The sequence below is a fragment of the Macaca nemestrina genome, chromosome 10 (genome assembly GCF_043159975.1).
Source record: "Macaca nemestrina isolate mMacNem1 chromosome 10, mMacNem.hap1, whole genome shotgun sequence".
In the NCBI taxonomy this organism is placed as follows: Eukaryota; Metazoa; Chordata; class Mammalia; order Primates; family Cercopithecidae; genus Macaca; species Macaca nemestrina.
In genome coordinates this window covers 107995615-108023178 of record NC_092134.1, presented here as the reverse complement: position 1 = coordinate 108023178, position 27564 = coordinate 107995615, and the positions used below count along the sequence as shown (strand labels likewise).

The 27564-nt window shown below is 35.4% G+C and overlaps 1 protein-coding gene and 1 long non-coding RNA gene across 3 annotated transcripts in view; one reads left to right on the top strand and one right to left on the bottom strand.

The window, feature by feature from the left end:
• LOC139356809 (uncharacterized) overlaps nucleotides 1-27134 on the bottom strand; it is a 43896-nt gene extending 16762 nt beyond the window's left edge. The window contains exons 1-2 of the long non-coding RNA XR_011609241.1: nucleotides 26879-27134; nucleotides 3812-3942 (exon numbers count right to left, since the gene is read on the bottom strand). This is a non-coding gene — a long non-coding RNA (uncharacterized lncRNA). The remainder of the gene's footprint in view (nucleotides 1-3811; nucleotides 3943-26878) is intronic.
• Nucleotides 1703-17015, top strand: LOC105496897 (dol-P-Glc:Glc(2)Man(9)GlcNAc(2)-PP-Dol alpha-1,2-glucosyltransferase). Of its 2 annotated transcripts, none has more exons than XM_011767542.3 (3): nucleotides 1703-1770; nucleotides 3260-3457; nucleotides 5158-17015. In XM_011767542.3, the coding sequence occupies exons 2-3, from the start codon at nucleotides 3269-3271 to the stop codon at nucleotides 6208-6210; spliced, it is 1242 nt and encodes a 413-aa protein (XP_011765844.1). In that variant the 5' UTR covers nucleotides 1703-1770; nucleotides 3260-3268; the 3' UTR covers nucleotides 6211-17015. The 2 variants fall into 2 exon arrangements, with proteins under 2 accessions (XP_011765844.1, XP_011765843.1); XM_011767541.2 differs by lacking the exon at nucleotides 1703-1770 and adding an exon at nucleotides 1780-2065.
• Nucleotides 27135-27564: the final 430 nt, after the last annotated feature.

Sequence of the window (27564 nt, the reverse complement as noted above, 5' to 3'; positions counted from 1 at the left end):
TTTTATGTAATTTTAAGTAAATCCTTCATTTTTTAAAAAAACAGCTTCTTTTACAAAATGAATTCAAGTAGATTATTAACAAAGATTCCTAGCAATTCTAAAACCCCATATTTCCTTGAAACTTTCCGTTTTATATAAAGGGATGTGTGCAGCATGTATAGGAGTCAAATGTTTAACATAAACTATTGGTGGCAACTGTTATGAAGAAAAATGGATAGCATAAATGTCTAGTCTTGTTATACTCCCTTTAAAAACTACCCACTTTTCTAGGGTGGGTCAGTAAGCTGCAGAGTGTATATATAACACGATTTAGCAGGTCAACAGGTCAGGGGCTAATTACTTGTAGATCACATCAACCTCTTGAAGACCGAATCATCTGGAGATGTGTTACAAGTGACTTCAACAGTAAGTACAGCATGGACTCAATAATAAAATGGGAGATAATGGTTAAAACAAAGCTAAGCATCACATCAGAGTAGGATCCTGACATGATTTTATTCCAGTAATGTAAATATTCCCATCCTAGCCCTCATTCACCACTACCTCCTCTTATCATTGAGGAAACAGGCAGAGACAGAATGGAAAGGCAGTCAGCTTAATTTAAGAAACTTTCTTAAGTTCAGAAAGACTGAATTAGTTTTGACCCAGAAAAAGAGCTCAATTGAGAACTCTGAGGTTAGCAACCTTAAATCCTGACTCAATTCTGATATATTCCTGCCAAAGGCAACGTGACTGAGGTTACCTGAGAGACAGTTTTTCTGCAAAACATGGCCAACCATGCTCAAGACAAAATTACAACACATAATTTATCTTTGGCATTCTTCAAATTATTTACCTCATCTCCTGTTCCCAACACTTAATCCCAGAATACAGGAATTTGATGATGTCTATATAGCCTATAAAAGTCCACAAATTGAAGTGCCTACTGTGTGAAAGCCACTGGGGGACTACAAACGTAAAGGATATATAATCCCACTAAGATGTTCACGCTTATGATTTAGTAGGAAAAACAGAACACTGCCTTACAGATATTACAGGCACAGAGAATTCTAAAACATCCCAAATTCTAAATATATATATATATATATATATATATATATATATATATATTTTTTTTTTTTTTTTTTTTCCCAAATCCCACAGGGTACTGAGATATGGCTATGAGAGTGCCTTAGGAATGTCAGTTTAACTAAATCCTGTGAGGGCATCCACATTTTGAAAGAGTTCTCTTTTAACTTAAACAAACAAACGAACAAACACTCCTCTCACTTAAGTTCATTCGGCATTGACGGGTCTCTGGTTCTTCAAGTTTTCATCTGAAAGTCTCAGTCTTTGCTATCACAACCAACGCCCCCTTCCTACACTCCAAAGTTGATGCAATGAAAAGTCGTGGAATTGAGGGTTTAATAAAAAGAACAGAAGTAACGGGGGAAAAATGTGTAAATTTTAGGGCTTGGAATTGGAGACGTGGGGAAACGTCGCCACCTTCTGGTAAGTGATGGAAATGAGCAGGAAAAAAGATCCAAGCTGAGAATCGGCTTTTTTTTTTTTTTTTTTTTTTTTTTTTTTTTTTTCCCAAAGCAGCAAGTCACGCACCCCCCGCTTAGGCAAATTCCGAGACCCGCCCTTTCCGGAAGTTTTAACACTCTGTGCGCCCGGGCAATGTGATTGACAGGGTAATCATCCGGTCCGTTACCTAAACCCGTCACTCCGGGAAACAGCGACCCGATCTTTCCGGATCCGCGCTTTCCCAGCATCCTTTGCCTTCCGGTATGTGGCCCCGTCTGGCTAGTCACGTCTAGCGCGCCCATTTCGAGCCCAAGTTTCCAGCTCGGGTTTCCGGGCTCAGAAGTTTCCAGGAGTGGGTTCTTCGGCAGCGGCTGTGGGAGCGGGAATGGCGCAGCTAGAGGGTTACTATTTCTCGGCTGCCTTGAGCTGTACCTTTTTAGTGTCTTGCCTCCTCTTCTCCGCCTTCAGCCGGGCGCTGCGAGAGCCCTACATGGATGAGATCTTCCACCTGCCTCAGGCGCAACGCTACTGTGAGGGCCATTTCTCCCTTTCCCAGGTGGGGTCTCCAACCTGTCCCCACCCCAGGAGAGGCCTGAGAGGTCCCAGCGTCCCCAGCTCCTTCTCCCATCCTTAGACTTAACTCGTCCCGTTCCACCCCACTAGCCCCAGAACATGAAAGAAACTGGGTATAGAATTTTGTTCCTGTCTCTGAGATCTGTGAAATATTTATTAAATGAATGAATAAACAGTAGATCTGTCTCCCAGGAAGGAATGATCTGGGAGAATACTTAATGGGGAACTGAGCGCTCCTGTTGGCAGCTGACGATGTCTATCCCACTTTGTCTTTCCTTGTCTCGGGAGTAAAGGTATTGCGGTGCTCCTTGGAAATACCAGAAAACTTACCTTTAGCTCACCTGTCAAGCACCTCACTATGCATTTTAGGGGTGGGATAGTATGGACTGGAGGGATCTTCAGCTACCAAAAAGTGACCATTTATAATCAGAAATTCCTTCCCTGAGTATTTTTAGTGAACTATCTGTTAACTGGATAAACTGGCAACCAGTCCAGTCACATCATTTTTGAATATATATTTGACTGTGCAAGTATGTACATATAAATATCAAAATAAACATCGCCTGCTTTTCTGGTGACACAATATAGGGTACTGGCTAGAAATATAAAGTCTGTTTTAGAGAAAGATCTGATCTTAAATCATGGTGCTGTGATTTACTACTTTTGTGATCTTGGAGATGTTCTGAGTTTCAGAAATTCAGGTTACCTATCTGCAAAATGACAGTAATCTTTACTATAAGGCATATTGTAACGTTAATACAGAGGGTTTGGCACAATTTCTGTCTCCGTTTATGTTAGCTGTCATCATGGAGCCTGTGGACCAAATGTTTTCCTAAACTTAGAGTCCCAACCAGTGTTTCCATGCTTTTAAAAACTGGAGCATTTGCAGCTTATTTACCAAAATAAAGACTTTTTAAAGAACATTTCTTGGAAAATAGAAATAGATTTTAAGTTGTTGTTTTCTGTTGGTTGCTGCTATCTGAACAATCACTAAGCTGGTCCGGGGGCAAAATATAAGAAAAACGAATCCTGTTTTGCCAAGGACTTACTTAATCTTGTCAGAATAACTTCTCAAAATTTCTGATTGTTGCTAGAGATGAGACGTGGGCTTGACATGTTTGTGTCTGTCTTGTTCGTATTACCTCTTGCTTTTACTTCATTTCCTTTCATTTTAAAGTGGGATCCCATGATTACTACATTACCTGGCTTGTACCTGGTGTCAGTTGGAGTGGTCAAACCTGCCATTTGGATCTTTGGATGGTCCGAACATGTTGTCTGCTCCATTGGGATGCTCAGATTTGTTAATCTTCTCTTCAGTGTTGGCAACTTCTATTTACTGTATTTGCTTTTCCGCAAGGTACAACCCAGAAACAAGGTATGTTTCAAAATACTTAATTACAAGTTTATGTGTAGTCAGGTCCACAATTACAATGAATTAGTTTAATGAGATTTGGTGAAAAATGTCTTTAACACTTTGTAACTTTGTATTTTTGTATATTATGTAAAGGTAAACATAAATCCTCCGTCTCCATTTTAGAATAAATTTGCATTTAAACACTTGAATAGCTTATTTGTAAAATCTAAAGTAAATATTTGTTAAGTGAGTCAAACCAGTTCAATAAGTACTTACTAAGCTTATTCCATATGCTAGGCACTGGGACAACAGAGATAAATGAGGCAGTCTTTTTCTTGTAAAACGTATATATTCATTAGGGAAAACACACTTTACCTGAGGACTTTTGATGTGATAACAGTGCAGGCCCTGGAGGTAGATTGCCTGGGTTAGAATTCTCTCCCTGCCACTTAGCAGTTTTGTTACCACCATGGGCAGGTTAACGCTTAGTGGCTCCATATCTTCATCTATTAAATAAGAATAATAATAGAATAATAACTTATAGAACTGTTATAAAGGAACAAAGAAACTTAATAAATGGAAGATGCTTCAAATAGTGCCAGATACATAGTAAGGGCTCAGTAATTATTAACTCTAATGATTATTTTTAACCATAAGAGATGATGTTAGTAGTGCCAATTATGATAGAGTGGTACAAATAAGATGCTATGAGGATACAGAGAAGGAGCAGGGGAACACTTATTGCTTTTCTGGGAGGGAGGGGACTAGGTGGCATTCAGTAAGTCCACACAAAGAAGATGGTACCAGAGCTGAGTCTTGATGAACGGATAGGGCTGTAGGGTGGGGAATTAATCCTGAGGAGACAGCATAAGCAAAGGAAGAAAGGCATTGAACAATGAGGTGCAGGGAATTGGTCTTGGAATTACAGGATTAGAAAGTTAGAGGGATGTAAAACTAGAGAAAAAGGTCATGAATGCCTTTATATGTCACCAAGAGGACTTTGAACTTAAGCATGTAATGGAGAGACCTTAATTTTAGTCAAGGAAATGGCATGATCTGATTTGGTGATTTTGATTAAGTAGAGTATACAATTCAAGAACATAAGAACACTTTCAAATTCTGAAATAGCATGTCAGAAAGGCCAAAAGAGGATATAAAACTTCAGACTGGCTCACTTTTCAGAAAAATACCTGTTATTTCATCATGAAAATTTCATCTTGAAAAAGTAAGTCTGGGTATAGTAGTAAAAATACCATATGCATGTTTACATTCTACCTTGTGTAGAGTTATGAAGGATTTCCTTAAAGGAAAGTGGTGATTATGGCTAAGTGAATCCTTATTGAAGGCACTAAAACATAAGCTCAGGGAAATGGAGCCAGCACTGTGTCCTATTTATCTCCATAGTCCCCATAGAACTTAGTCGGTATCTTGCACTCAGTAACTCCTTAATTAATCATTGCCTGATTCAAAATGTGTTAAGCTACAGAAGCTTTGGCACACAGATGTTCTCCAAACTGATAGGTATAAATAAAAAGTACCAGAAAGTATTCTTATAAATGTATATTGTGCTTTTGCAACGCCAGAGATAAGATTAATATTAATTTTATTTAAATAAGGTTTGAGTAGTTGAGTAGTTTTTAAATAAATCTCTTCATTCGGTAAACAGAAATAGCATTTTTTATCATGAAAATAATTTTATCTGTGTTTTTTCTTCCTCCAAGGCTGCCTCAAGTATCCAGAGAGTCTTGTCAACATTAACACTAGCAGTATTTCCAACACTTTATTTTTTTAACTTCCTTTATTATACAGAAGCAGGATCTATGTTTTTTACTCTTTTTGCGTATTTGATGTGTCTTTATGGAAATCATAAAACTTCAGCCTTCCTTGGATTTTGTGGCTTCATGTTTCGGCAAACGAATATCATCTGGGCTGTCTTCTGTGCAGGAAATGTCATTGCACAAAAGTTAACTGAGGCTTGGAAAACTGAGCTACAAAAGAAGGAAGACAGACTTCCACCTATTAAAGGACCATTTGCAACATTCAGAAAAATTCTTCAGTTTCTTTTGGCTTATTCCATGTCCTTTAAAAACTTGAGTGTGCTTTTCCGTCTGACTTGGCCCTACATCCTTCTGGGATTTCTGTTTTGTGCTTTTGTAGTAGTTAATGGTGGAATTGTTATTGGCGATCGGAGTAGTCATGAAGCCTGTCTTCATTTTCCTCAACTATTCTACTTTTTTTCATTTACTCTCTTCTTTTCCTTTCCTCATCTCCTGTCTCCTGGCAAAATTAAGACATTTCTTTCCTTAGTTTGGAAACGTAGAATTCTGTTTTTTGTGGTTACCTTAGTCTCTGTGTTTTTAGTTTGGAAATTCACTTATGCTCATAAATACTTGCTAGCAGACAATAGACATTATACTTTCTATGTGTGGAAAAGAGTTTTTCAAAGATACGAAATTGTGAAATATTTGTTAGTTCCAGCCTATATATTTGCTGGTTGGAGTATAGCTGACTCATTGAAATCAAAGTCAGTTTTTTGGAATTTAATGTTTTTCATATGCTTGTTCATTGTTATAGTTCCTCAGAAACTGCTGGAATTTCGTTACTTCATTTTACCTTATGTCATTTATAGGCTTAACATACCTCTGCCTCCCACATCCAGACTCGTTTGTGAACTGAGTTGCTATGCAATTGTTAATTTCATAACTTTTTACCTCTTTCTGAACAAGACTTTTCAGTGGCCAAACAGTCAGGACATTCAAAGGTTTATGTGGTAATATCAGTGATATTTTGAACTGTAAAAATGGACTTAATAATTAGACCATTTCTACAAAGAACAACTGAATAGGTAGAAATCATGGAATTTCTTTTAGGAGCAGTGGTGGTCCTCAAATTACATTAGTGTGTATATATATATACACACTAATATATATATAACATATATTTTATATATATATAACATATGTAAGAAATCAAGTGGCAAAGAACTGAGAAAGCTTAAGACCTGCTTCAAAAGCCTCAATAATGGGAAAATTGTTTTCAGATATCTCATATTGCTCTCATAATGTTGACCCCTCAAGAAGCTTGGGAATGTTTTGTATGTACAAGTTTATTAAAACTGGGTATGCTTCATATTACTGGAACTAATTTATTCTCTTCAGAGAGAAATATTAGGTTAGTACAAAAGTAATTGTAGTTTTGCCATTACTTTCAGTGGCAAAAATCACAATTACTTTTGCACCAACCTAATAACAATGTATTAGCAAATATTTACAAATGGTCAGGTGATATTCTTGATTGAAAAGTTGCTTAACATTTCAGTAAATATAATTTTAATTCTAAGTCAAAATAGAAATGCATAAATAGTAAATGATAAAGTAGAGACTCATATATGTCTGTCTAGGCATCAAATTGTTGGTTATTGTTTACAATCTAGAAATGATGAAGCTCTTTCACTAATTCCTAATATGAAATGTATGATGGCCAAAGACAAATTTTGATGATTATAATCCTTTAAAAGAGGGATTTCCTTTCTGAAATACATATTGTATTAGCTTCCCAGGGCTGCCATAACAAACGACCACAAACTTGATTGCTTACAACAATTTTCCTCACAGTCTGGAGGCCAGAAATCTAAAATCAAAGTGTCAGCAGAGTTGGTTCCTTATGGAGGCTCTAAGGAAGACTCCGTTCCATGTCTGTTTCCTAATATCTTGTGGCTGTCTGAAATTCTTGGAGTTCTTTGGCTTATAGACAAATCTTATCCAAGTATTGCAGACAGCAGTCTTCACTCCAGTCTGCCTCTGTGCTCACACAGCCTTTCCCTCTGTTTTCTCTTCATTACCTTTTGAGGACAGTGTCTTTGAATGTAGGGCCCACTCTGATCTACAATGATTATGTCTGGAGCCCCTTAATTATGTTTACAAAGACCCATGTTCCAAGTAAGTTCTTATTCACATGTTCTGAGTGGACATGTCTCTTCCTGGGATACTTTTCAGTCCATGACAGTTACCAAAGGACATTTTAGGATAATCCTCATAATGATTGTTAGGAGACTACCTTTTTAAATTTTTTTTTTTGTTATATATCAAATTATGGTTGTATACATTTATGAGGCACAAAGTGGCGTTATGATTTTTGAATATAATGTGGGATGAGTAAATAAAGCTAATATTTGACATGTGATGAAAACATTTGAAATTTACTCTCAACAGTATTGAAATGTACAGTGCTTAATTATTAGCTGTATTCACCGTGTTGTATAATAGATCTTTAAAAAGTCAAACATATTCCTTCTGTCTAATTGAGGCTTTGTATCTTTTGATTATAATCTCCCTATTCCCACATCCCTGGCCTCTAGTACCCATCATTCTTCTCTCTACTTCTTTGAGTTTAGTTGTTTTAGATTACACAAATAAGTGAAATCATGTGGTATTTGTGTTTCTGTGCTTGGCTTACTTCACTTACCATAATGTCCTCCAGGTTCATCCATATTGTTGCAAATGACACAATTTCTACCTTTTTAAAGGCTGAATAGTATTTTATTGTGTATATATGCCATATTTTCTTTATCCATTCATGCACTGATGAACACTTAAGGTTGATTGAATAACTTGGTTATTGTGACTTGTCTGCAATGAACGTGGAGTGCAGACTTCTCTTTGACATACGGATTTCAAATCTTCTGGATAAATGCCCAGAAGTGGGATTGTTGGATCAAGAGATAATATCTTACCTTTTAAATAACTCCCAGTATCTTTACTGAGAGGTTAAAAAATAAGTGACTTCTGAGGTAATATACAGCTAAAGGTGACTAGTGTTTGATTCCATTATCTATTTAAAAAAAAAGTCAGCATTGAAAGAAAGTTGAGAAATCATTTGGTCTGACCTTATTTTGTAGATTAGGGAACAACTGCCGGGGTAGGATTATTTTGTGTTACTTTTTGAATTTTGTGTTTATTATTTTGAGTGTATTTTTTGGGTTGTCATTCCATTACAGGAAAGTATTATTTGGGCATGTTAACTTTGACATGTAAACTTAGAACTATGAATAGAACTCATCTTTTAACATAATTTTATGTTTCTAAACTTTGAAAGTAGCTATAAGTGAACAAATTACTTTCTCCTCAATGTCAAATTTTGCTTCTCTGAGTTTTAAGTAATGATTCTACATTTACAAATATAAAATTGTGTGCAGGTGAAAATTACAAATATAATTTGAATGATAAATACAGACCATTTTGGGGTTATACTCTAGCACCCAGAAAATAGATTGGCATTAGTTATAACAGTGATTATAGAAAAACGTTTTTAATCCAGACTTTTTAAAAATTAGATGAGAGAGGACACTCAAAGAAATTATACTTTTGTCATTAATTTACTATAATGGAGAACTAAATCCAGGAAGTGAAAATTGAAAAGGAATGTGTAATTTAGGGAAAATAACCTTTTGTCTGATAATATTAATGCAAGGATTTTGTATATAGGAATACTTCTGAGAGGAGAAGCTTCCACTCTGATCTAGTCTGGCAAAATTGAAGAAAATATTCTACCCTATAATTAAAGAAGACTGCTCTTTGAAGGGATCACTGTTCTAGATCTTTTTTTTTTTTTTTTGAGGGGAAGTCTTGCTCTTGTCCCCCAGGCTGGAGTGCAATGGCGTGATCTTGGCTCACTGAAACCTCCGCTTCCCAGGTTCAAACGATTCTCCTGCCTCAGCCTCCCGAGTAGCTGGGATTACAGGAGCCCGCCACCACACCTGGCTAATTTTTTCTATTTTTAGTCGAGACGGGGTTTCACCATGTTGGCCAGGCTGGTCTCAAACTCCTGACCTCAGGTGATCCACCCGCCTCAGCCTCCCAAAGTGCTGGGATTACAGGCGTGAGCCACTGTGCCCTGCTGTTCTAGTTCATTTTTAAGTGTTGAGTCCCTGCTGTTTTAAGAGATGTTTTGTTGAAAATCTACATTCAGAGAGAAACAATCTTCCACATTTGTTATAAAATACATGAAATATAGTACTTGGCATTTTAAGAAAAGATTGCCATGTATTAAAAGGTGCTATTTTCAACTATTTATTATTTTAAAATAAGAATGCTTATCAATACTTTTGAATTTAAGATAAATGTCTTGGTTAAATTTTCTAGGTAGTTCAAAGATGGCCATTTGCTGGTGAATTTTCCAAAGCAGGTAACAGATAAAATGATTATATAAGAACTTGGCACAACAGACCATTTTGCCTTTAGTTGTTCAAGAAATGATACCAAACTCAAAGTCATTCACTTGAAACAATTCACAAGACCATTCTTAAGTGTTTAGATCCTTGCTTTTAGAAACATTCTTAGTTATATTTGTGTTTTCAAGAGTTATTGAGTAGATTTTTTTTCATGAATTTTTAAACATTAGACTTAGCTGAATTGATTAAAATAAGGTGATTATGAAAAAAAGTACTGCCCTGCTCAAGGGTATGTGGAGCCCTACAGTTAACCATTACGAAAATCTGTGAGTATGTCTATTTTGAAAAGTGTCGTAAAAAGATCTAGTCCATAAATCATTATAGGTTCAGTAATACGTCATTTTGAACTGATTCTATCGTCTGTGAAATTCTAGAGATATGTTATCTTTAGGTAGCATTAGTAAGATTCAGGTATGCTGTGAATTTTGTTACGTTTATGTTTTCCATTAATGGATAGTCAGAAATCTTTTGAACTGTGTCTGACTGTATGTAAATGTTTGGAAAGATAGTATCTCTCAGTTTAAACATAGCATCTCATTTTGGCAAGATAAATTATTTTAGCTGTGTTGCCTTTTCTTTGTCTTCTTAGAGTTATTTCTGAAATGTGCATAGCCAGTCATAAAATACCTTTTATAAATAGCCTAATGTAATTTATTTATAATAAATACATGGCTTAATGAAATGCATTTCTAGTTTGAACTTAATTGCCGCTTGGCTTGATATTATTTTCCTTAGAATTGTTGGAAGAGAGGAGAGAGGAAGGGATCTACCATTTTTATTTATACCGCCTAAATAGTGGACTGTTATTTCAGACTCACTTTTAAATAAAATATTTATTCATATGAAGAAATACATTTTGTGTTTATTAATTAGCAAGCATTTATTATCTTTGAAGTAATTGGAATTTCATTAAAAAGTGAGACAAGTAAGAATTGTGATATAAATTTGAAAAATTTTAAATGGAAATTTAAATATGACTTAGGATCCAATGGGCTTGTAGAAAAAAACATTTAACATGGGGGTTAAGATTTTTATATTTGGTTGTGGCTCTGGTATCAATAAGGCAAGTGGTTTAGTCTTTAGTCCTCATTTCAGATGACAATAGTATTTGTCCTAACTCTAGTCAGTGTCTGATTGGTATGTATATAACCTTATATTAAAAAGGATTCATCCTGCCATATACTCATAATATGTCATATGATAAATATTGAGTAAATATATACTGAGTGAAGTTTTTAGTATAGAGTGAATAGAAAAAATATCATATATAACCATGGCTAATTTTAGGAAGTAAATAGTGTTTCATAATAAGAGTCATCCTAAACATTTTTCTGCCTAATTTTCTGACCCAGTGTTAAAAATTTTTATTTGCTTTAGTGCAAGCTTGTTCAACCCACAGGCCACATGCAGCCCAGGATGTTTTTGAAGGCGGCCCCAACACAAATTTGTAAACTTTCTTAAAACATGAGATTTTATGTGATTTTTTTTTTTTTAATTTTTATTTTAGCTCATCAGCTATCATTAGTGTTGGTGTATTTTATGTGTGGCCCAAGACAGTTCTTCCAGTGTGGCCCAGGGAAGCCACAAGATTGGAGACCCCTGCTAGTGTTAATGCTTATATATGTATTTACTTGTAAATATGTTGTTTCTTTGATAGGATATGATTTCAACATAATTACTGTTTATTTAAACTAAGAAAAATAAATAACTTTCAACCATTAAGAGGTTATAAGACCTTAAAGGGAAAGTTTCTTTAATAGGGTATAATTTCAAAATAATTGCTTTTTATTTAAGAAAAATCAGTAACCTTCAACCAGTAACAGGTTAAAGAATTTAAAGGTAAAAGACATTTCAACTAATTACAAATACTTTGTTTTTTTTAGTTGGGCAACATTCTACCACTCTAGGAATAGCTGTTAATTATTTTTTATATAGGGTATTTTTGTGTATTTAATGTTGACAACTGACGTTTCCAATATATAAAAACTTGTGTAACTGAGAAAATTATAATGAAAATAGAGATTGAGGATATATTTTTAACATATATCCATGAGTCAACACTAATATTTAATATTTGAGATTTGAAAAATTATTTCTAGGGTGAGAAATTTTGTCACAATATAATATCTGTATATTGTGCTTTTTTAAGAGAGAAATTTTTGACGAATTTAATGTTAATTAAATTTTATCTCAGCCTATCACCATCAGACCAAAAGAAGATACAGTATTTTTCTAACAAGGAAAAGAAAATACATACATATGTATTTATATATACAAATGTATATGTGTGTATATACATATAATTTCTTTTTTTTTATATAAGAATCGAGACAGGGTGTCACTATGATGTGTGGGCTGGTCTCGAACACCTGCCTCAAGTGATCCTCCCACCTTGGCCTCCCAAAGTGCTAGAATTCACCATGAGCCACTGTGCCAGTTTCCAACAAGAAAAATATTAAATGTATTGGTTTTTCACAATGAAACTTAATTCAGCTTAGGTGAACCATATATGTGTGTATATGGCATATACAAGATGAAAAAGGGAGGAAAAGTAATAACGATGGTTGCCATCAATCATTGAACACCTGTAATGTTTTAGTCATTATACTAGCTGACTTACAAATATTGTCTCATTTGATGCTACGTTTATATTTCTATGAGGTAGATACTGATTTCTATTTGACTGCTCAAGAAACTGAAGGGCAGGCAGGTCAGGTGATTTGCCCAAAGTCCACACTGTCACTAAATGAACATAGATTGGTATGACTCCCAAGCCTGTGAGTTTTTGACCATCATATTCTGCCTCACCATGAGAAGTTTTTTTTAACTAATTTTTTTAATTAAACGAAGCAGTATTTGGAAAGAGAGGTGATAATCCATGTTTGCTCTCTGCAGTTTCCAGACCATTCATGGCTTATTTTTATGCTGGATATAGTCATTTTTTAAAATGCTACAAACTGTTCAAAAGAGCATGAACAACATGATAACTCCTTATAATTTTGTTGTAAGAAAAATGGCTAAAAGGATGTGGGATGTTTAATTTGGATAAGTGGAGATTCTATCACTTGATAAGCTCTCTTGAAGAATAATTATTTGAAAGATTGAACTTAATTCTGTATTGCCTGAACTGTAAATCAGAGGTCAACAATTAGATTGCAAATCATGAAAAGCATACCTTTTCTAATTGTTTAGTGTTTTTAGGAAAACAAGCCCAGAAAAAAAGTAAAATTCTCATTCATTGGAGATAAGATTTTTATTTATTAAAGATGCTTCAGGAGAGTTAGATAGCAAGTAGGTAAAATGTCTTTTGAAGATATCTGACATCTTTAAAGCTCTGTGATTTTTAAATTCTTAATTTTGTTACAGCTAATTTTTAAAAATTAATTGCTGTGTCATGGTCAAGTATTTCTGATGACTTACTGCTGTCTTTGGTATATTTTAAGTTTCTAAACCAAAACTACTATTTATATTAACCTGTTTTAGAAAAACATTTGAGTTACACAACTTAGTAAAAGGTATTTTAGTGATGATGTTTTGGAGCACTGGTAATATAGTATTTAACTTATTTTCTATTTTTTATCCCTCTACATTAGTGAAAGTAATGTACTTCTATTTGAAAAGCTTTCCCCCAGTGATTAAAAAAAAAAAAAAAAAAAAAAAAAAAAAGGCTGCGCACTATCTGTAAAAATTTTTAAGGTGGTGTCCACTAGGTGGAGATATTGTGCTACATTTCCAAATGTAATTAAATTTTTATTTGTCTGAATTAAACTCTTTTATAGTGTTTTGTTGTATTTAGCCACAAAGATTTATAATCATTTATATCTATTTATCATAATGTTATTCAGATGTTTCCTGAGTTGTATGAAGCTAAGGTAAATGTAAAAAAAAAAAAAACCCTCACTTTTGTGTTTTGTAATCACATATTAGATGATTTAACCTAATATATCTTCCCATATGATATGATCTTTTCATGTGGCATACTTCATTCATATGACATAGTCAGAATCTTTTCCCACAAACAATGAGTGATGATGTCTCATTTGAAAACTCGTGTAACATTGTATGAGCCACTGTTTTAAAGTGATTTACCCATGCTAGTCTCATAACAACTCTATGAGATCAGTAGTGTACACATGGGGAAACTTAGTAGAGAGAGGTGAAGTATTTTTTCCAAGATTACAAAATAACTGTCTGAGCTGGGATTCATAACCAGGCAGCCTGACTCCAAAATCAATATTCTTAACTCTATTGATATGAAGGAGAAAGGCATGAAGTCTACCTTCAAATTCATGGCATTTTAGAAAGAAAAATTGTCACAAATAATGTGATTATACTTCCTAGTTTTATAGGTCAGGAAAATGAAGTCCACAGTAATTTTGCCTCTTCCACAGGGAGACAGACTCTCCTCTACCATTTTGTCTTCTGTTTCTGTTTTTGTCATCATCCCTCAAACTGATATATGTTGTAAATACGAATTTAAGGAAGTAAAAAACAAAATAACTCAGGGCTGGAGCCTTCAGCCATATTAATATACATTGACATAAAGACCTTTGTTTTAATAAGAATGATTCCAGTTACCAAACGGAGAAATAGTTGTTTGAAAATTAATATTTAGCTTCTCAAAAGAGACTCCTATTTAGAAGCAAATTGTTGGTTAAACATGACATACTTTAGATTTTTGACAAATTCTCGGTGGAATAACAATTTCATTTTTAAGAATGTATGAATATGTGTTCCATATGCTTTTAAGTTATATATTTTATTAGATACTGTTCCCTAAAATGGAAATGTTTATTTGACTTCTAAAAGTCATTTGTGAGTTCATGTTGTGTAAAACTGCTTTTCTGTCAACTTATTCTTTATAAAAAAGTTTGTTCAAATAGCATGTTTTTATTTTGTTTGTAAATAAATTCATGTTTGATAATGTTTTAAAATGTATTGTATCTATTTAACACATTTTCTTATCCTAAACCAAGTGTTAAAAGCTTTGTATTTCCCTCACACTGTCCTGTTAGCCATTTTCCCCTGTCTACCACATCCCCAATCCTAAGCTTTATTAGTCATTTTAAAATAGAACCATATCTTTTTAAATGCCTGTGCTATGTGCTCATAACTAGCCTGGGTGTCTGTATAATCTTCCTTTTATTCTCATAATAATAGAAAGCAGTTAAATTACTGGCTGATCACCTTGAACTTGTCGGGGTTGGGTTTCTTTGTTAGGCTACGTCTGTAGGAAGCTAAGAGTATTTACCAAACACATCTAACTTGGCAGGGTTCAAGCCCCAGACTTTGGGTCTTGTGGTGAAAAAAAGAAAGTGGTCTCTGTGTTCGCAGACTTCCAGCTCTTACCTTCCATTGGGTGTCTTAGAGTTTCTCCCATCATATGCAGCTCGGAGGTCAACCCAGGACTTATACACAGATTTTAGAATTCCCTTCTTCTGCGACTCCCTCTTTTCTGAGATTTCTCCTAATTTACAGCTACTCTAGCAGTCCTGAATTCCGTCCTCTCACACCTCAAACCAATCATATTGCACCTTTCTAACTAGGGAGTGCCCTCTGGGGGAAAAACCATATAAACATGGTTCTCACCCAGTGAGATCTTTCAACTGAGTCCATCCAGTTCCTGCCTTCTTTTCTTTCCTCTTCAGTGTTTCCAAAAAGATTTTTTTCCCTTTTTAAATGAGTCAGTCTACTGGAAAGCTAATATAATAAAAGCTCCTCTGCCATGACCTGCCTAGGAACCTTGTCTTGATTGTAGTTAACATGTGTTATGTGTAGTCTTTCTGTTTATTAGATAAGGAAGCTGTGGGTGTTACTTTTGGTTTTGAGAAACTAAAAGGGAGGGTTCCTGAAAATAGTTTAGGTGGGAAGAGTAAGTTTTTGGAATATGGACTTCTGTATTAGCCCATTCTCATGCTTCGAGCAAAGACACACCCGAGACTGGGTAATTTATAAAGGAAAGAGGTTTAATCGACGCATAGTTCCACATGGCTGGGGAGGCCTCACAATCATGGCAGAAGGTGAAGGAGGAGCAAAGTCACATTTTACATGGTGGCAGGCAAAGAGAATGCTTATGCAGGACAGCTCCCATTTATAAAACAATTGGCTCTCCTGAGACTTATTCACTACCAGGAGAACAGTATGGGAAGACCCGCCCATATGATTCAGTTACCTCCCACTGAGTCCCTCCCATGACACCTGGGAATTATGGGAGCTAAAATTCAAGATGAGATTTGGTTGGGGACACAGCCAAACCGTATCAACTTCTAATATGGTCCTTTAACAAAGTCTGTCATAGTATTTGTTATTAAATGCAAAGACAACTTGAGGGTACCTTGTGTGAAAAAAATGGTCTCAAGAAACACAAAAGTGATCTACTCCAGACAAGATGAACTCACCTAATGGGGGCTAACTAATGCAAAGTACAATATGATTATCACTGAGGAGAAATATAAGAGCTAGGGTGTTTACATGAGAATAGAAATCACATCTGGCTGAAGGGACAAAGACATACTTCATGGAGAAATTCACATTGGAAATTATTCGTATGGAAACCTGTGGAGACACTGCAGAAAGCATTTCAGGCAGAATAATGTGATGCAAACAAATTACACAGTAAACTACCATATAGTTGAGAAGCAGGTGGTGACGGTGGCCAACACTTTTGAAGTGCTGTGTGACAGGCACCAGTCTAAATATTGAACATGAATTTATTTAAGCCTCATAGAGATGCCCTAAGGCAAATGCTATTATGATCCCCATTTTTGCTGACAAGGAAAATAAGTCATAGGGAATTGAAACAGTTTACAAACAAGAAGTGTGGCTCCAGAACATGCCCTCTTAACCAGGGTGCTATACTGATTCCTGCTAAACTTGCATCATCTGATGACCTGTGCATCCAAAGAACTGAGGTTATTTTTAGGAAGAAAGTAAGAGCAGTGCTCTGCGTTATACAGTGAGGAGCAAGGAAATCACATGCCCCACACACAGACCCACAGATAAATGGGTGTGGAGAGAAAAATAGTTATTTAGAGATGAGAGCCAGGTTTCAGTTAAAACCAGAAGAATGGCTCTGTGAGACAGGCCCTCCACTCTTCTGTAGATCCTGTTGTAAGTGATGCAGAAGCCAGAGAGAAGGTTGCTCTCCATGAGAAACATGAGGAGTTTGGGAGACCTCCCTTAAATATTTGGCCTGAAAGGGTTTGAAGCCAGGAGGAGAGATGCAGTGTTAGGAGAAACGTTTCATGAGCTGTAACAGGTACACTATCAGTCTTTCTCAGTAAGGACTGTTCTATGTAATTTTTATATTTTCCTTGCAACCCTATCACTCTCCAAAGGTCTAGTGAAGAAATCAAATTTAGATGAAGAAACCTAGCTTGACCTAGAATCTTCACTCTCTCTCTCTGTGTGTGTGTGTGTGTGTGTGTGTGTGTGTGTGTGTGTGTGTGTGTGTGTGTGTGTAATGTATACATTGGGTCTTTGGGCCAGATACATTGTAAGGTTTCAGAGGTATAAACAGGCCCTGGGCTGTGGAGAGCCATAGGAGGGGATGATCTTGATCTAAGTCAGTAGTTTTTAGCCACATCTAGAAATCTGTGTCTTGGTCATAAATTTTGTTCTTTGAAATGCAGGGAAATGTATCATAAAATGCAGTAATGCAAGGAAAAGTAACACATTAAAGCTAATTGGTCATTAATATTTTAAGAGCATATGAGAATGTTATATTCTGTTCCCTCAGCTCTCCAACCATATCCCCCACACATACCCCACACACTGCCTGTGTGCACATAAGCACAAGTATTTCTGGGGATTGTAAGCATGAGAACTTTAGGGGTATTGCTAGGAAAAGAAGGAAGAGAGTAAGTAGGAAGACTGAAGACAGAGAAAGGAACCACCAGAAAACGTAGAAAAAAGAGAGGAATCCTTTCTTCACATACCAATGACTCTAAGAATACCTTTCTCCATTAAAATATCTCATCCAGGAGGCACATTGGAATGAAATACATGTGGAATACTGTATTTGAAAAGACAGAAGAATATAATAGGATCTGAGTTGAAAGACCACGCTTATCTCTTCACATAAAAATTTATAAATTTTTATAAATTTACAGTGATGCTCTTTAGTTGGGGTAACTGTGATGGGCAACATTGAAACCCTTTATGCCAATTTTGTTTTCAAAATGCATTGTCCTAAATTATCCCTCAAGGTGGCACTCTTGGACATCTTTTCCAGTTATTAGTCTGACAGGAACTTTGTACCATTCTACTTACCTTCATAATGTCACAGATGCTAGTGATTTTTTTCATTGTTTTACAAAAAATGCATTCTTTGAACATTTTTAGCTTTAAGCAAATATATTTACTTGTTTTTGTCATTGAGCATTTTGAAAACATGTAGTTAGTAGAAGCTTGAAGCAGATAATCATAGCTGCATTCCATTCCCCATAATTAAGAATATGTAGGGCCAGGCGCGGTGGCTCACACCTGTAATCCCAGCACTTTGGGAGGCCGAGACGGGCGGATCACGAGGTGAGGAGATCGAGACCATCCTGGCTAACACGGTGAAACCCCGTCTCTACTAAAAATACAAAAAACTAGCCGGGCGAAGTGGCGGGCGCCTGTAGTCCCAGCTACCTGGGAGGCTGAGGCAGGAGAATGGCGTGAACCCGGAAGGCGGAGCTTGCAGTGCCGAGATAGCGCCACTGCACTCCAGCCAGGGCGACAGAGCGAGACTCCGTCTCAAAAAAAAAAAAAAACAAACAAAAAAAAGGAATATGTAGAAACCTTGATATTTTCTCTTTCTTTCCAACTGGAATACCAGTCAAACCTGGAATTTATAGTTTTAATAAATGTAGAATTTGTTTTATATATATATAGTAATAAAAATATAGTAATATATAGAGAGAGTAATAAAAGGCTTCCACAAGCTTCCGTATGGGAAATTCTTGTTTCCCTTAATCAGGCCATTAGAAAAGCAGCCTGCCAATCTCTGACAGCTGTGCTATAGAGCAGGTTACTTGATAAGGAATGAAAGCAAAGTGATTCTATTTGTTATATAACGTGAGTGACACAGAAGGTAAATTGTGTTAAATAGTCATGGATTTTAGCTTTCTGAAAGCAATGCAATTTGGAAGTTTCTCCAAATCTCCAAATGGTTTTGAGTTTACATATAATACAACTTGACACCTAGTTTTTGATGTTTGAATTACGTGTAGCTAGAAAGTTGATAGATGATGGATCTTTTCTGTTTTATAATGTTTGGTATTATACTGGATCTTTCCTTGTGTTAATTTTTTCCTTCATTAATATATGAAAAATTCTGTGAACTACTGAATATCCAATGAGATTTTCTCAGTCTCAAAAGACAAATAATACAATTTGGAAGACTGTAAATTTGTTTGCATGTAATCTGAGTCCCTAGATATACTCTGCTATTTTTTTTTTCAGAAAATTCTGAGTTAAATGTTTATCATTACAATGTCAGAGGATTGATTAACTTAATTTTTCTATCTTCTGAATCCAGTTTTCCTCCATCAGGAACAAATTTTCATCAAATCGAAATAATAGTGTAGTTTTTGAAAGAAAACTAGCTTATTATGAGAAATAATTAGCAGGCATCTAAGAAAAAACTTCTAATCAAATTTGGCCTTCATATTTTTTAACGGTTTTGTAATTTGGGCTTAATATTTGATAAGGGTAAGTTAACCAAGATCAAAACCTTTAAAATATTCAAATTGATAACTATTTTGTAATTATTGAAATAACTTTTCTCTAATAAATAAAGGAGAAATACATTGAACAAAATAAAAACCAACCAACTTTCTGCTACACACTAAATTTTGATAGACTGTCTTTGTCTAAAATAGCAAGGCAGCTATAAATACAGAACACTTGAGCTACAGTCAGAATACCTGGATTCAAGTCCTGGCTCTGCCATTAACATGCTGTGTGAACCTAGGAAGGTGAACCTATTAGATCAAATGAGAAAGGAAAATACATACAAAAATTGTTAAATAGCTGTTAATTGCACAGAGTGTAAGGGTTATGCATGATTTATTTAATATGACTGAGGCAATATACCAAATGGTTTTATTAACTTTTATCATAATTTTTGTATGATGTTAAATAGTGTTTGATAATTGAATCATCCATTGTTGCTATCTGCAGGAATGTTTTAAAGTGGCTTTTTACATCCTTTAAAATGTCAGTTCCTTCTTTAACTTGAAAAGACACAGATTTTGGTCACTTTTTTGTATACTTGCTAATTATTACAGTTAATGACCTTGTCTTCCCAAAACAGTGATGTTCTAAAATGTTCTAAATGTTCCATTTGATGTTCTAAAATAAATGTTACATTTGGTACATTATTTAGAATTTCATTAGTTGGGCATTTTACCAATGCAAGGAAGAAATAAGGAAAGTTGTTGAGAGTAGAGAAACATGAGTTAGGAGAGGATATTTTGCTTCCATCTACATAGTCTCTCCCCGGTGGGTCCCAGAACTTTTAGCATTGGAATGTATAGCAAAGCCTCATGAAGAAATGAGACTTAGAATAAAACTTGAGTTCAAAATATCTACCTTCTTTTTCATCTTCTGTCTCCTTCCCCACACTCAAACCCACAGAGATTCTAATTGGCTTACTCTGGTTCCCACTCACAATACACACAATAGGCTTCCATCTGAGCCATGCTAGGACTCACTCAATGTAACCCATAAATATTTTCCTTTGACTCAGATGCCAGTTGAGGGTCCTTAGTTATGGCCAACATAGCAGAATAGGTTACATTAAAAATCTAATTCTTATGTTGCTTCAGCTTTATTTAGAAACAATTCTAGCTGCTCTCATGATAAGGAGGTATGAACAAGAACAGTAACCATTGATATAGCCGGTATAGCAATATGCCATTTTTATAAAAACCAGAAAGCTTTTAATGTAATAAATACAAGTATATATGTGTGGTTTTATTTCCCCTATTTTTTCTTAGGGCTCCCATAAAAATATAATAACTGGACAAACCAATGGTTATTTGCCAACTACCCAAAGCTCTTCATTTGCACTTTGCTGTAGCAGTATGCATAACTTAATATGAGATGAAAAGCTAAGATATAAAGGGATATATAATGTCAGGAAGCTTTTCATGACATTGCAGTCCTCCTCATAACTGAATTTTTTTGTGTGTACTTATAGCATCATCACACCATTCAAGTTGCTAACTTACTTATTTGTATTTCTTACTAAACTATAAGCTTCATGAATCCAAGGACTGTGTCTGTCACATTCACAAATAGCCAGCATATAAACATAGCAAATGTTCAAGAAAGAGCTTTTGACTGACTTAATGAATATGAATAACTAGATGCCCAAGGGGACCAAACTAGAATACTTTTATATTATTTAAATACAAAACTCTAGTCAGATTTAAGTCTACTAAATTTTAGTCTAGCGACACTCGATGGAGTACTTATTGTCTGTTCTTTTATCTGAGATGCAACTACTTTAATGCTCAAAGGCCAATATATTTTTCCACTAGAATGCCTTCCTAAAAGAAAAATAGTGGGGAGGCTATAGATTAGAAGAGAGTCAAGATTTAGATCAAACAATCAACGTGTAGACTTTCTTTTCTTTTTTCTTTTTTTTTTTTTTTGAGACGGAGTCTCTTTCTGTCTCCCAGGCTGGAGTGCTGTGGCGCAATCTCTGCTCACCAATGTGTAGACTTTCTATCATCACTAACATGACCAAACCATATCAATTTATTCAATTTTTGCAATATTTGTATTATTAAATCTTTGTATTGTTAATGCTTTTTTTGCGATTATTTGTATTAATTTACTTATATTTGTATTATTAATGATTTTAATATGTAATATATTATATATTCCTTTTACATAAATACGTCAGAATATTTATTTAGAAATGTATATATACTTCTTATTTAGAACCATTTAACATTTAAAAATAACTAATGTCCTAAATGAATAATGTAATGTTCTAAATAAACATTTCTTAGAAATATATTTACATGCACATGCCCAAATGTGTACGTGTGTGTGTGTATGCCATCTGTACAAAGAAAATTCTCTACTTTGTATTTTTGATAATTAGAATTATAGTGGTGGTGATTTGCTTTGATATAAAACATTTGACAAATATCACCAGTGAATGCCTGTCTGATGCTATTTAAAATTAAAATATTATCACATATTAATATGTACAGAAAAATTAAGACATGAAAAGAAATCAAAGCTAAAGATAAATAGGCATTTCTCTTTGCAACATGAGCAGTTGTAGTTGTGGCTCACTTCTCTTTTGCCATTTGCCCTGTTCAAAACAGTATCCTTTGTCTTGCAGTTATATCTATAAATTCTTCAGGCAGTGAGTTCCAAAGCGCTCTCTGAAGATGTTGGAGCTCTGAGTCACTGAGGTTTAGTTTGAATTTAATGTTTGATGTCATATTGATGCTTTTTAAATTGTGAACCATCATACCTAAATTTTTACCTAGATCTTTCCAAATCTAAGCATATCAAATAATCTTAAAAAGCTAGCATTTATTTTTTTCTCATTTGTTTTCATAATTACATTGCTTGGTGTAATTGTGATTTTTTGCTGGTTTTTTTTTTGTTTGTTTTTTGTGTGTTTTTTTTGGCTTATATCAAGGAAGGGATACTTTTTTATCCACATAAATAAGCAAGACCATTATTGGATGCCATCTACCCACAGTACTGTCTGACCCTGAAAACAAATATAGTCACTTATCTGTGGCTGACAGTGTTCATTTATGTTATCCACCTTGCCAATTAAAAATTGAGAAATCTTATACATAATGAAATAGTTCTTGTGTTTTCAAAAATATGATTTAATTTGCACTGATTTATTCATACATGATTTGGTATAGCAGTTTGTTATCCTTACTAAGCAAGTTATAGAATTTTACATTCAAAATCAGTATCTTGCTTTTGCTCTTATAGATCACAACATAAAGTGAATATCAACAAATTTATAATTACAAACTGAATAGCAATAATTATTATAGTTTAAGCAACTATTTACAAATAGTACAATATTTATAGAAATGTATCATACAAATAAAACAACAACTATTTAGTTCATAACTCTGTTCAGAAATTTGGACTTAACTGAACTGTGTGATTTTTTGCTGGTCTCAGTTACATCTACAAGTTCAGCTAAACCATTTTGCATGTCAAAACAAAGGAGTGTGACCACCTATTGACTGGGGTTGTTGGGATGCCTGGACTATATGGGTCCACCTTGCTAGCCTGGAAATTTTAACATGGTGGCCTTGTCAGTGGTCCCAAGAGGATCAAGAAAGGGCAAACCACAATATACAAGTAGCTTTCAAGTTGCCGCTTGTTTTATGTTTGCCATTGTTTCATTTGACAAAGTAAATCACATAGCCAAGTCCAGTCACCATGGAAGGGTACCACCAAAGGGCTTGGATGAATTTGGAAGAATTTGTAGTTGCTTTTTAAGTCAGCCACAGATGGATTTTGGGGAAACTGATTCATGGATTCCTACTTTCTGTCTTTTTTAAAGTATTCATTATTGTAATTAGAATTGATACTAGACAGCAGTTGGTAGCTTAAACAGCAGGCATTTCTGCTCTCTTATCCTGCCACAGTTTGAGAACTGGACATTTAGCTCACCTTCATGATGTTATGTACTTTATAATACATAAATTTACTCATTCTCAACGTTTTCTTATTAGTTCGTGTACTTTTTTTTGGTTCATCAGTTGAGAACTCTGATACTTTTAGGCATTGGCCTCAGATGGTGTTATGGATCATTAAATTATGTGATTCAAAGTCCTGCAAGAATAAAAGAATAATCTCAGCCATAAGTCTTGAACTTTGATACAAAAGAATAGATTGCAGCTGTCACCAGAATCTTAAATTTTCCTCGCAGGGCACTTTAAATGATTAACATACCGAACTTCTTAGTAAATAGTTGTTTTTATGACTAAGTAAGAATCCAAAATAGTCCCTGTGTGGGTCTGCCTTTATTTAAATGATTTTTCTGTGTTTTGAATATTGTGGAGTCTCCTCTTTGGAATTATTGTTAGAATTCTGAAGTCCCACTTTGGGGGAAAAAAATTATTCATCCCAGAGCCATAGACAACCTGTTCCTTTTTCTATGGTTTCATCCCTTCCTACTTCACTTTCCTGATTTCATCCTGTGCCGATTTCATCCTGTGCCGTCTTTCTGTCCCTCCCAATGTCAAAGGTCCTGAGGAAAGGACCGGGTGAAATGGACTCTGGAGTTAGACTGAGGCCCAAGAGCCTGATAAGCCTCAAGTAAGGGTGTGATCTTTCTGCCTGTTTCATCCACGTGTCACTAACTTAGTCCCATGTTCCAGTGATGACCTGTTACTTCTAAGTAACAGAAAAATAACCCCAACTTAAGTACAAACAAAATAAAATGAAAAGGAATTTATTGGGGAATCAGAGAAACAGCTATAAAGTTCTAAGCCCTTCCTAGAGCCTCAGGACTAGAACTGGCCCTCTGAATGTTTTTCCTTGTCTTTATTTCTCTTTGCTTGTTGGCTTCTCCTCTCCTACTACAGGCAGATTTTTCCATTCAGTCAGGAATAATGACCAACAGGATCCCTATGCTCATATCAGCTAGTAGTCATTAAGGAAAGAAGGATTAAAACTGAGTTTCTTTCTTTCATTACCTTTGATTACTCTGGTTCCAGAGCCAAAAAAGCCTTTGTTATCATTAAATACAAGTAAAATACTACATGACAGATACTGTTCTATGAAGTTTCCATGATTAAGTAATTTAATCCTCACAGGAACTATTACAGATAATCATATAAAGTAGGTATAATTCCATATTATACCCATTTTACAGATGAAGATATAGAAGAACTAAATAATGAAATAACTTTTCCAGTCACACAGCTAGTAAATGGCAGAACCAGGATTCAATATAAGGAAATCTACACCAGGGACAATGCACTTGTGAACCTGCCATGGTTTGGAGGTTCCCTAAATTTCTACATAGGCCCCTCCAAGGAAATGGCAATTCATGTTCTAAAACAGTTTTAAAAAACTAAAACCTAATCCTCTTTGAAAAGATAGTAAATTTGAAATGCATTTACAGGTACATTTTTTGACAGTTTGCAATTCAGGACTCATAGAGTTGGGAAACAATTAACCTAAGGTTTATTTGGATAGCTGGAAAAATTAAAGGACTAAATGTAATTTTGGCTGGAGAATAAATGAACATGTAAAGTAAAGACCTGTCCAAAAAATTTTATATTGGATTCATTCCACCTTCATTATGATTAGCCATGTTTGAGGTTTGCATTATTTCTCATTCTTTATGTGGGCATTAGTTATCTACTTTATAAAGAATATTTTACTGTAATTTTTAAAAGAAATACCACAAATACTTTATACTATTGGATGTTAATAAAACACTTATATGCAGTGAAATGACTTATAGTAATTTATAAATTAAAGTTTCTTACTGTGGGACAAATTGAATTGTGGAGTAACAGGATTCTGTATCTTTTGAAATCTGGTGTTGTGGAATAAGCTACATTTTCATAAATGAGAGTTTATTTTCCTGTCAACTCCCAATTATTTTTTACTCTTTGTCAACTGATATTCATATTCTTAATTTTATTTGAGCTGCACAGAATATGCAAGTTTCTTGTTCTGAAAGCTATTGTTATATGTGAAGAGGCTGGAAAGAGGCTATGCAGCTTAATGACTCTCTCACCTCTGGGGCTGTTTCTTTAAGTCCAGGATCAATTCCTTTTTTTTTTTCTGACTACTGCCCTTCACACAAAGTAAAATAAAAGTCTTTTTGAAACTAGTCATCACTCGTAAGACATGATAAACAAAGACAAAGAAGAAAACTAACCATTCTGAGCTGAGTTTTTGGCTGAAGATATTACTTATCTTAAACCTCCAGAGACTTTATCATCCAAATTTATATAGAGTTGGTGGTTGGAAGTGCCATGTGGGTTCACATTCAGATGAGAACATATTTTGCAAGCAAAATAGCCACACGTATAGGTTTGTGCAAATCAAAGTAAATGTACTAAAGGACATGTTTTCAGGACTGAATCTAGAAGTTCTTGCAGTACAGAATTTTTTCCTATGTTTTTCTGTATCAATAAGTATCAATAATCAATGATCAATATCAATAAATATTGATCACTTGTAATATGTTCTGAACTATTTTAAATATTGGCCATGCCCTAGGAAAATAGGGTAAATTGACATGTATTGAATAACACCTCTGAGCTAGAAATTGTTATTTATTCATACAGCATATTTACTTTTCAAGACTGGGGATGAAGCGGTAAACTAGGTAGACAAGGTTCCTGGTTTCAAAGAGGTTACATTCTAGTACAAGAGACAGATCATAATCAAGGAAACAGTATTCAGTCATGTGTCATTTAACAATGGGGATACATTTTGAGAAATGCATTGTTAGGTGATTTCATGTGTTTGTGAACATCATATTGTACTTACACAAACCTAGATGGTGTATCCTACTACACACCTAGACTATATGTTGTAGCCTATGGATCCTAGGCTACAAACCTTTACAGCATGTTACTGTACCAAACATTGTAGGCAACTGTAACACAATGGTAAGTATTTATATATTTAAACATAGAAAATGTACAGTAAATATACCGTATTATAATCTTATGGGACCACTGTCATACATGCAGCCCATTGATGAACCCGCCATCATTATGTGGCACCTGACTGTAATTTCAGATACTAGTAAGTGCTATGAAGAAAATGTTAAAAGGGTGATATAATAGAGATAAGTCAAGAGGGGGACCCTGAGAGATAGGTGAAGGTATTTCTTAGAAGGAAATTATTTATGTCAAAACCTGAAGGAAACAGCTGCTTGACCAAAGTTTGTCATGGCAGACAGGAGGCAGGACTAGATTGCAGCTCTGACTCAGAGAGATGGAGCAGCAGTGTGTGGAGGCTCTTATCATGGAATTTTAGCTCTGGAATGATGACAAGAACAAACCAGGAATCCCAAGAGGACCCACAGACCCTCTGAAGGAAGCAGACTGTTCCTGCAGAACCTGGGAGACACCCCAAATACTGTGAGTGCCCAAACTGCAGAAGTGGGAAAGGGAGATCCTCCACTCCCAAACATATGCCCCCATGGGGAAACTGAAGGTCTAGTTTGCAGGAGAAGTTTCTGACCTTACCTGGAGCTGAGTCAATTTAGAGAGCCGAGCAAAATACAGGGTTAGAGGAAGCAGCAGGAAAGGCTCTGGGAGCTCACTGGATCCCCAAGCAGGCCATTCCTGCCTGGAACTACAGGGATCCTTCAGGAGGATGGCCAGAGGTGCAGGGAAAATGCCACAGGGAAGTCTCCAGCAGAACTTCGTAACAATTTGAACCAGGTGAGAAGCCTCCTGGCCAGAATTTGGGGGACTTTGGTAGAAGGGCTGAAGCAGGGCTTGCTTGTCTGATATAATGTAAAAGAGTCTTGGAACACATCCTGGGTCCAGGGTCTAAAACCCCTCATGGCCTGTGGAACACCAAGCTCTGTGCCAAAGGGTGGAAGGCTGCCCTGCCACACCACAATCGAAGTCCAGGGCATAAAACCCCTCGTGGCCTCTGGAATGTGTCCAGACTTGCTGGCTGCTTGCTTCTTGCTCTCCCAGGGTCGATTGTATCTTGAGTTAAAAGAACCTGCTCTCCATTATGTCAAGCAGCAGAGCATATGCTAAACCATCACAACTACACTTGATGTACCACTACCTTTCTACCCCCACGTCCTTACATCCTCACTTGTCTACCCCTACATCTGCATATCCTCACCACCTGCTTCTTTGTTTGATTGCCAATAAACAGTGTGGGCTCCCAGAGCTCGAGGCCTTTGCAGCCT